This window comes from Lacerta agilis, chromosome 5 (assembly GCF_009819535.1).
Source record: "Lacerta agilis isolate rLacAgi1 chromosome 5, rLacAgi1.pri, whole genome shotgun sequence".
Taxonomy (NCBI): Eukaryota; Metazoa; Chordata; class Lepidosauria; order Squamata; family Lacertidae; genus Lacerta; species Lacerta agilis.
Genome location: NC_046316.1, coordinates 67,751,518 through 67,760,627, shown reverse-complemented (window position 1 = coordinate 67,760,627; position 9,110 = coordinate 67,751,518). Strand labels below are relative to the sequence as shown.

Genomic DNA, 9,110 nt, shown 5'->3' with positions numbered 1-9,110 from the left:
CATAATTTCGACATCTGAATGAATACTGTTTTACCTGCCTTGCTTGCAGTTCCATCCACCTTCCTGCCGAACGGTATACAGAAAATGAAATCAAATGAGTTCTTTCAAAATTATTATTTAATTTCACTTCTACATCCCTAGCACCGGTTTGTTACTGTTAAATCAAAAATGTACAACCACATGCATATGTCAAGATAGAGAATGTAGGCTTATGGGATAATTTTAAATTGGTTTTTCTTTTAAAAAAAGAACAAAAACAAACCCCAAAACATAAAGGTAACACATAGAAAACAGTTAGAACAGTTTATGAGTAAAATTCTTCATACATGTTTGCATTATATTTTAAATAGTGTATTGTCTCAGGTTTTTTTTAAAGAGATTGGCAAAATATTTACATCTTTCTGTTTTTTTCTGGATCCCAAAGAATCCTCAAAAATGTGCATGCCTTCATTCAGTGGGAGACATAGATTTTTCTTTTGATTGACAGGTGGGTACCGCTTCAGCAAGCTTTATCCCTAGGTAGTTCTTCACCTGAAAATTAAGTCCCAGCCACCACCTTATTAGGAAGATAGGCTGACAGTGCATGTTTTAGCAATGTGCGGAAGACAGCCCCTCACGCTCCTATCATATTGCAGTGTCCCAGAAAACTGTTTGTTGCTTGGAATACGGAGGGGGGCTGTACTTCTTGGACCCTGTGTTCTTCTTCCAACTCGGCAAGATAGGCATGCTGTCCTGTTTGCAAAGTCCTTTCTCGGATTTCTGCCGTGCCTTGATCTCTTTGCACAGGCAACGTTTTTTCTCAATCATTTCCAGCATTGTATGGTCTCCGTGCAACCACTGCATACATGTCACCTATTAAAAAAGGCACAAGAGTTTAACTGCGGGCAAAGTGGTAGTGCTGGTTCTCAGAGAGCATTTTCAAAATACTTACGGCAATCACTGGAGAAGAAAGAAAGAAAGAAAGAGAACCAGAAACTATGCAATGGGGCACCTTTAGCTTTCATCCCCAAGACCAACAAATGGGCACAATTTCTGTGTTAAATATACATAATAAATTTTGGACTGATAGCTAGAACGGTAAAGGACTATAGCTAGACAGTTCAGTACCTACTTAGCACGCAGAATGTCCCATGTTCAAAACCCAGGCATCTCCCAGTAGCACTGGAAATTTCCCCTGCCTGAAAGAGTGGAAAGCCACTAGCCGCCAGTGTAGAAAATACTGAGCCAGATGGATCAATAATCTGGCTTCGTATAAGGCAGACTTCCTAAGTTCCTTTACACAACAGTTCTTGGATGGAACCATGTAAGGCTGCAGGTGGTGGTAGGGTTTTCTTGTTTGAACTTTCCTCACTGGAAGGAAAATCCTTACACAAGGGAAAACTAACATGCCAAAGAGAAGGGTAAGGTCTTCTTTTTTATTATTTATTTAAAAAACCTAAACTCTTCTTTGTGTTTTCTTTCTTTGCACATCCGCTGAGTTTTAAAATGAGAGAATTCGATCATGCAGTTTCCACACTTGTTGACTCAAGTGATACAGGAAATTTTGTGGATGTAATGAACCATTTTCTTTAGACCAAACAAAAGATTGTGAGTGAATTCCTGTATGCAGAAGCCATCTTCGTCATTCTTCATTTGAGTTAACTGAACACACATGAGGGGCAGTGGGAACAAGTGTGCTAGATCCATCTCCGTTGTTATTCCAGTCACCCTCCTTAAGTTGGAGGGTGAACTTGTGAAGTGGGGAGCCTTCTGTGCTTGTGGAGAAACCCTGCATATTTTGCAGCTCTGAAAAATCAGGATTCTCATAGTGGCACATTTCCTGGAAAAGGCAGGGATCAAGGCAGTGTTATTTTTCTAGAAAAAGAGGTGCCAGATCTCACCATGAACACCTCCCTTGTTCTCTTATAATGGCAATGGCGCTCACCTGAGAGGTGCCGGAACCGAGTTCCGGCAAGGCCCGGCTGAAAAAAAAGCCCTGGATCAAGGTCATATCACATCACTGTGTTGTTCTCTAAACATGCTGAGGAGTGTGGCCAATGAGAGTGGAAGAAGACTCTTTTCAGAGTTCCCCACTGGTTGCACTTCCAAGTGGTATTCAGTATGGTAAGCAACAATCATCTCCCCATAATTTTAGAGAAATATCTCCTCCTGCCTCCCCTCAGTTTTGCAGGGGAGAATATTTTCTGGAAACAGGAGCAGCAACTTTCTTCTTTCAAGGAGAAAAAATGGTGAAGCTCAGCCTTCTGCTCCTCTTTTCCTTCAAAGTCTCTCGCCCACTGGTCTTCCCCCTTCTGTACTGATCTTTTAGAGTTTTGCCCTGGAGCAATGCTTTGTTTCCATTTGTATGGCAAATTTCCCTTTATTTTTATGACTTCCAGCATGTGTGTGAGAGTGTGTGTGTGTATGTGTGTGTGTGAGAGAGAGAGAGAGAGAGAGAGAGAGAGAGAGAGAGAGATAGTGTGTGTGTGTACATGTGTGTTCAGCATGTAAAAACCCTCCCAGGCTGTTGCCTTAGCAATGTGTTCCCATATGAGAAGACCACAATAAGGTACAGAGTTAACCCCAACGATTAGCCATCTGACAGCTTCTTCAAATGTTTAAGTACATGGCGAAATTCAGTTGGGTGCCAAATCACAGCAAAAGAAAACTATAGATTTACACCAAAGAGTAAAGATGATTCTGAAAGGCTCACTAAAGGTAACATAATATTGTTCAGGTACCAGATGACCCCCTTGCCAACCATGCTTATTCCCCCTCAGCTCTGTAGTCAACAATGACTGAGGGCACATTAAGGTGCCATGAAACTGATCATTGGGTGGCCCTGCAAGGCGAGCGCATTAACTGCACCATCCCTCCATCATTATCATTATCATCACCCTCCATGGGTTGGTGGGTGGCTATAGGCCCATAGTCAGAACCCTAGACAGTCAGGGTTAAAAAAAAATGTGTGGGGACCCTTTATTAGTGCAGGAGACTCCAGCTTCACACAGTTGCCCCCAAATCCGTGGAGGGCACTGAGACTGCTGATGAGGTAAAGCAGAGGTAGTGCACATATCCCTTTAACCCCCTCTCCCCCCACATGACTACAGTGTTACAGCATTGCAGCGATGGAAGAGGGCTTAGGGTGCCTCTGCATCTGCCTTGAGATTTTGGTAAACAGAAACCACAAAAAATGGCCATAGCTTCCATAGCATTCAGGCTGTTCTCATGATGTGTGAAAGCTGGGGAATTGAGGTAGGGGTGTAGGAGGGAGCTGTTTTAAATTGATTTACACAGGCAGTTCCAACCAGTGGCATGCGATCAGTGGACTGGGGGGCTAGGCTAGTCCCTTAAATATTTCTGGTAAATTAGGGTATTAAAGTATTAAAGCCCAGTGCCTCCTTCCCAAAGCCCGGGAAGCTTCTGCCCAGCTTAGGGAGGGAGGATTGATGTTCTACAGGGCCCAAGAGCCCTCCCACCACCTTCCTAAAGCCTGCCTGGATTTGGAAAGGAGGCAGCAGGGCTCCAGCATCCTGTCAGAGGCCTGGTGCCTCCTTCCCAAAGTCCAGAAATTTTCTGCTTGGCTTAGGGAGGGAGGTGTGATGCTCACACACATGGCCTCAGGACGTCAGGACGTTCCCTGCACCACCCGCAATCATGCTCACAATCTGGTGCCTCTGGCCTTAACTGTTCCCCTACGGTTCCAACCCAATCATTCTTTGCTCACATTGAACCAGGTCTTGCATTGAGCAGCCAGTTATGTCCAAGCATAACATACTCAGCTGCAATGTCAATCAGTCAGAAGATGAGGAATACAACAAGCCTGTGTTCTTTCTTACTATTGGGTAGTAACATTGCATTCTGAAGAAGGGTTACACAATTCAATCATTTCCTGAAGAGGAAATAGGAATGCCGTTAATGCTTGGAAGACAAAAAAATTAATATTTCTCTGAATTAGTATGAGCTTTTAAAAATGTCAGGCACTGCAATGTCGACTAATTAAAGGGTTTTTAAATCAATTAATTTTATTGCCTCTGAGCAAATTAACTGACTCGTTCATCAATTAAAGTATCGCATAGTATGTAAGAACTGACAAACCTTTGTATGACTAAATAATAAATATATTTTGTCTGTTAAATGAAAACTAGATAAAATGCATTTCCTCAATGAAGAGATGTGCTAAGCTCTGCCACAATGCTATCAGTGCTCAGCATCCTTTCAGAGGGCACATCTCAAATGTAATTTCATCTTTTTAATCAGCAATTAATCAAATTAGGTCCACTGATTAGCTGATTAAATTGTTCATTCCTACTCAGACATTTATGGCTAGTTAGTTTCAATAAAATGTGACTCTCAATGGAGGCAATAATACCAGCATTTCAATATGCAGTTCTTCTTTTAGTGCCTCTCAGCAATGAAAGCACCAAACACACACCACAAGAAACAAACGGTGTCAACACTGTACACAAAGTCAATAAGTCAATACACAAAACACAAGTGAAAAAAATATGGAAACACCTATAAGAAAACACATTTTTTTCTGAAAACGAAAAAGTGACCAAAAATATAGAGAGATTATGGAGGTGGGAAAAATGATAATATTAATAAAAATAAAAGAAGAAGACAAAAGCCTTATCATTATATGAATGTGATTCTGCTTCAGCAGCTGATTCTCTTTTGTAATAATAAACTTATGGTAAGTTTATAAACCATGCCTAATTGGACAAAAAGTGCATCTGCACAAGCCCCACTGAAATAAATGGAAGCATTTGCTGTGTTTCATTGCAGTTCTTGTTCACTTCAATGGAAGTTTGAGAAAGGGAACTTCCAGTTAGAGTGCACCTAAATATGAACTGATCTATTATGTTATGGTATAACATTAGCTATCTTCAGAACTTCCCACACCACATACTTCAAGCATGCAAGGGGAAGGAAAAGGCTGTGGACTTGAGCGTTCTAGCCCCCTTCTCCTCACTGTCACTCTATCACCTCCAAGAGTTGTAGGGGATGACCTTACTCCAGTCCACATGATTCCAGGGCACAGTGCTGGAACTCCTAAAGCATGTTCCTCTCTCATTCTCTCCCCCCAGCTCCACAGCACCTTAATTCTGTTTCGCCTTGTGGATGGGCAAGATACTACAGTTTCCCCCCAGCTTCAGAGCTATTTTCAAGCAAATAAATAAATAAACAAATAAACAAACGCATTGCTGTTCACAGCAGAAACGGGGCAAATTGTATTCCATTTTCTCTCTTTCCATGTAGAACTTTTTAAAAACCATGCTGAGCCACCGTGCTGCAAAAACCCTTCCAACTGCAGCTCCCTGGGACAAAATGGTTGACATCAAAAAAGCCCTTCTTAGTTTTCCTCAGAAGAAAACCCTTTCCCACCTCTTTGTGCATATGGCAGCATTTGAAGCTCTGGTCACTGAGATATGCTCACACTTCAGTAGGTGTTTCCATACTTTCCCCCAGTATTGCATTATCACACTTACTTTACTGTAATTGTTTACGCTACTAGGCTGTGGAAGTGGTTGTTCTCTCCTGGTTCTGGTGGGTTTCTTCCCTCTCCTATTGGGTGTGCAGTGGGGTTGATTCTACATTTAGAGTAGGTATGGGGGAGAACCAAATAAAATGATATCGGTGTGATCATGGAGCTCATTACGTATCAAAACAAAGTTCTTTTCCACAATTGCTGCACAGGAACAAAACGGACAAACCAATGTGAGATGAAAAGATGCACAGAAGTGATGGTTGAATTTAATTAGAATGCAGTCATTTCAAAATGGCCAGTGTGTCCAAAAATAAAGGAACCCATAAAGTGGTTCCCTGAAAAGTGCAACGTTTTTCACTATTTGTAGAGCTGTCATCAGGCAAACAAAAAGGAGAGACTTGTTGAAGGAATCACTTACCGTTTGCTTTAAAGAGGGAAAAGTGAGGACACTACTTGCCAACTCTTACTGAACAATTAAGGCACATGATTCTTCAGATTCCTGGATTCAGTATGTCTGGTGAATGCATTTTTCTATTATATTGATTAGATAACCAAATTCTGGTACAAATTTATTATCTATACAAATATGGGATGTCTCTGTTATTTACCTGCAGATTTTTGAAGCAAGACAGCTGGCATGTTAGATTACGAACCCTGGGTTCTAATAATAGAATCATAGCATCATAGATTGTAGAATTGGAAAGGACCCGAAGAGCCCTCTAGTGCAACCCCCTGCAATGCCAGAATCTCAACTAAAATATCCATGACAGATGGCCATCCAACCTCCGCTTTAAAACCTCAAAGGAAGGAGAGTCCACCACCACCTCCCAAGGGAGTCAGATCTTTCTGATGTTTAGTCAGAATCTCCTTTCTTGTAACTTGAAGCTATTGGTTTGGGTCCTACCCTCTAGAGCAGGAGAAAACGTGTTTGCTTTATCCTCTATGTGACAGCCCTTTAGATATTTAAAGATAGCTGTCAGTCTCTTCTTTTCCAGGCTAAATATGCACAACTCCCTCAACCGTTCCTCCTAAGGCTTAAGTAATAGTTTTCGGACCCTTGATCATCTTGGTCAAACTCCTCTGTACACATAGCCGATTGCCAATATTCTTCTTAAATTGTAGCAGACAGAAATACACATAGTACACAAGGCGTGGTCTGACCAAGGTAGAATAGATCAAGACTATGACTTCCCTCAATCGAGACAGTATTCTTCTGTTGATGTAACCTAGAATAGCATTAGCCCCCCCCCCCCCTTTTTGCCGTTGCATCATACTGTTGACTCATGTTCAGCTTTTGGTTACTAAGACCCCTAATTCATTTTCACATAGTTGAACAACAATGTGCCTAGGACAGAACCCTGCAACATCTGCTTGTCACTTCTTTCAGGTTGATGAGAAGCTATTAGTGACCACTCTTTGGGTTTGGTCAATTAACCAGCTATAGATCCTACTAACAGTTACCTTGTATAACCCACATTTTATAGCTTCTCCACAAAAATATGAAGCTTTACTGAAATCAAGATACACTACACCCACAGCATTCCCCTGATCCACCAAGCTTGTAACTCTATCAGAAAAAGAAATGAGATTTGTCTGGCATGACTTGTTTTTGAGAAACCCATGCTGGGTCTTTGTAATCACACTAAAACATTATCTGTTCTAGGACCTTTCCTGGAGGACCACAGGATCTCCATCCCTGGAGTAGGGCTAGAAAACAGGCTATAGAAGGGAAGAGTCACAGTACAATTATTATTAAGAAGCACACGTGAGATAATGTCAAAACACTGAAGTCATTTGAATGACACAGGGACAGATTGTTTTATGTCTGAGGCCTAAAGGTTTAATTCATCACTGTTCTGTCACCTGAGAATGTTTAGGCTTATTAAATTGATGCATCCCACATCTGAAAAGGATGCAGGATTAAGCAAAAAGGAAAGATTCTCTCCACTCCTCAGGTGACAAATCCTTGACATCGAAGTGAGTCACAGAGCAGCAGGCAGCATGACTCAAGGTAAGTCACTGCCAGCAAATTCAGTTCCCTCTTGCACAATGAAGTAAATGGGAGCATTTTCATCTTCTGTCAGAACAAAATAAGAGGAGATAATTCTTGACATTTGGAGTTCCACAAGTTATGCTGTGAAGGGACTCATGGAACAGGGGAGGACCAGACAAAGGATCTGGAAGTCACAGGTCAGCTGTATTTTCCAATGTGGAACTAATCTGTTGGCATAGTGCTTATTTCTTGTGCTAAAAAGAACAGCAGTGGAAATATATTTACATTCATTTTTTTATTATTAAAACAGGCAGTCATTGGGAAGAGTCAACATGCATTCAGCAGGCAGCCCTGCTGCAATATGCCCTCAACCCATTGAGAGCCTTTGGGTGGGATGTGATGGTGGGGGCAGGACAAGCACACACAACCCTGCTCTTCTCCCCCAAGCAATTATCAGTGCTTTGTTGTGACCACCTGAGCAGGGCAGGATTCTGAAGCACTTTGTGAACTTGAGCACACACAGTTGTCCAAGCACTGTCCAGTGTAGAATTTCCTACCCTAGTGACTGTGTCCTTCAACACTTAAGGCTTGAGTAAAATTCCTTCTGAGTCACTAATCTCATTAACCTGAGAGAGATTTGGATCAGATTGGACTCCCAGGAACTTCTGGTGGAATATATCCTCAACTCTTTTTGTTGTTGTTGGTTTCCAGAATCCATCCTTCTAAGCTACTTCCTCCCTAACCGCATAAGCTACAGGCTACAACTGAGTTTCTGAAGATGAAGAAGAAAAAGCAAACCTGCAGAAGGAAGGTCTTGCACAAAAGAGGGATTTTGAGTTTGGCAATCAAAAATTATTATTTTAGAACAACCAGCCACCACCTCTTTTTGTGAAAATGTGTTGTCCTTCCAGAAAGAAGGTACACGAGGCTGCCGTAATTTATTGTTCAGTTAGAGGAAGCCAGCTGAACCAAGTCCCCAAAGATAAATAATAAAATTAACACTAATTGAATGGAAGTTATTACCCTTAAAAAGTAAATATGCCTTATGTTAGCACAGACAGTTCCTAATAGAGGCTGTAATCCAGCAAAGCACTTATGTGCCCAATGTAAAGTCTGGTGTTACTGATCATCTGTATGTCCAGTAAGAACAGGATGGAGGCTGGCCAAGATTTCATCTGGAGCCTCTTTGTGGCAGATGTCCAGTGTGGGGAATAGGATGTTAAAGTGGGGCTGTGGAGTGGTGCTCAGAGCCAAACATCACTATGGAAACATATTATGAGCTGGAGGGCAACAGCTAGTTTCCATGTATTATTTACCTAACCAGGGACTGTGAAAATGATCGTGTTGAGAACTGTGATAGATTCCATCACCTTAAATACATTTTTACTCAGTGAATATGATCAACAATCTTAGCACAATCCACCCAATTTCTTCTTTTTTTAATGACAAGCATGCTAAAATGAAGACGGAAACATTGACTTTGAGATGATGAAATTTTGACACCTAGTTCTTTTCATTGAGACTTTGGGCTACTCACTGCTGCCATGCTTTCGATTTGGGTGGGGTTACAGTGGGACGTGGTTACAGACATAGATAAAATTATTGAGAGTTGGGGGTCCCAGACCAACTTGGCCTCATCTGCACAGG

The 9,110-nt window shown here is 41.6% G+C and overlaps 1 protein-coding gene across 1 annotated transcript in view; it reads right to left on the bottom strand.

Annotated features, from left to right (window-relative positions):
- Positions 1–243: 243 nt before the first annotated feature.
- Positions 244–9,110, bottom strand: part of NYAP2 (neuronal tyrosine-phosphorylated phosphoinositide-3-kinase adaptor 2) — a 134,991-nt gene continuing 126,124 nt past the window's right edge. The window contains 2 exon segments of the mRNA XM_033150273.1: positions 244–852; positions 5,472–5,573. Coding sequence (XP_033006164.1) covers positions 625–852; positions 5,472–5,573 — 330 coding nt within the window. The 3' untranslated portion in view covers positions 244–624.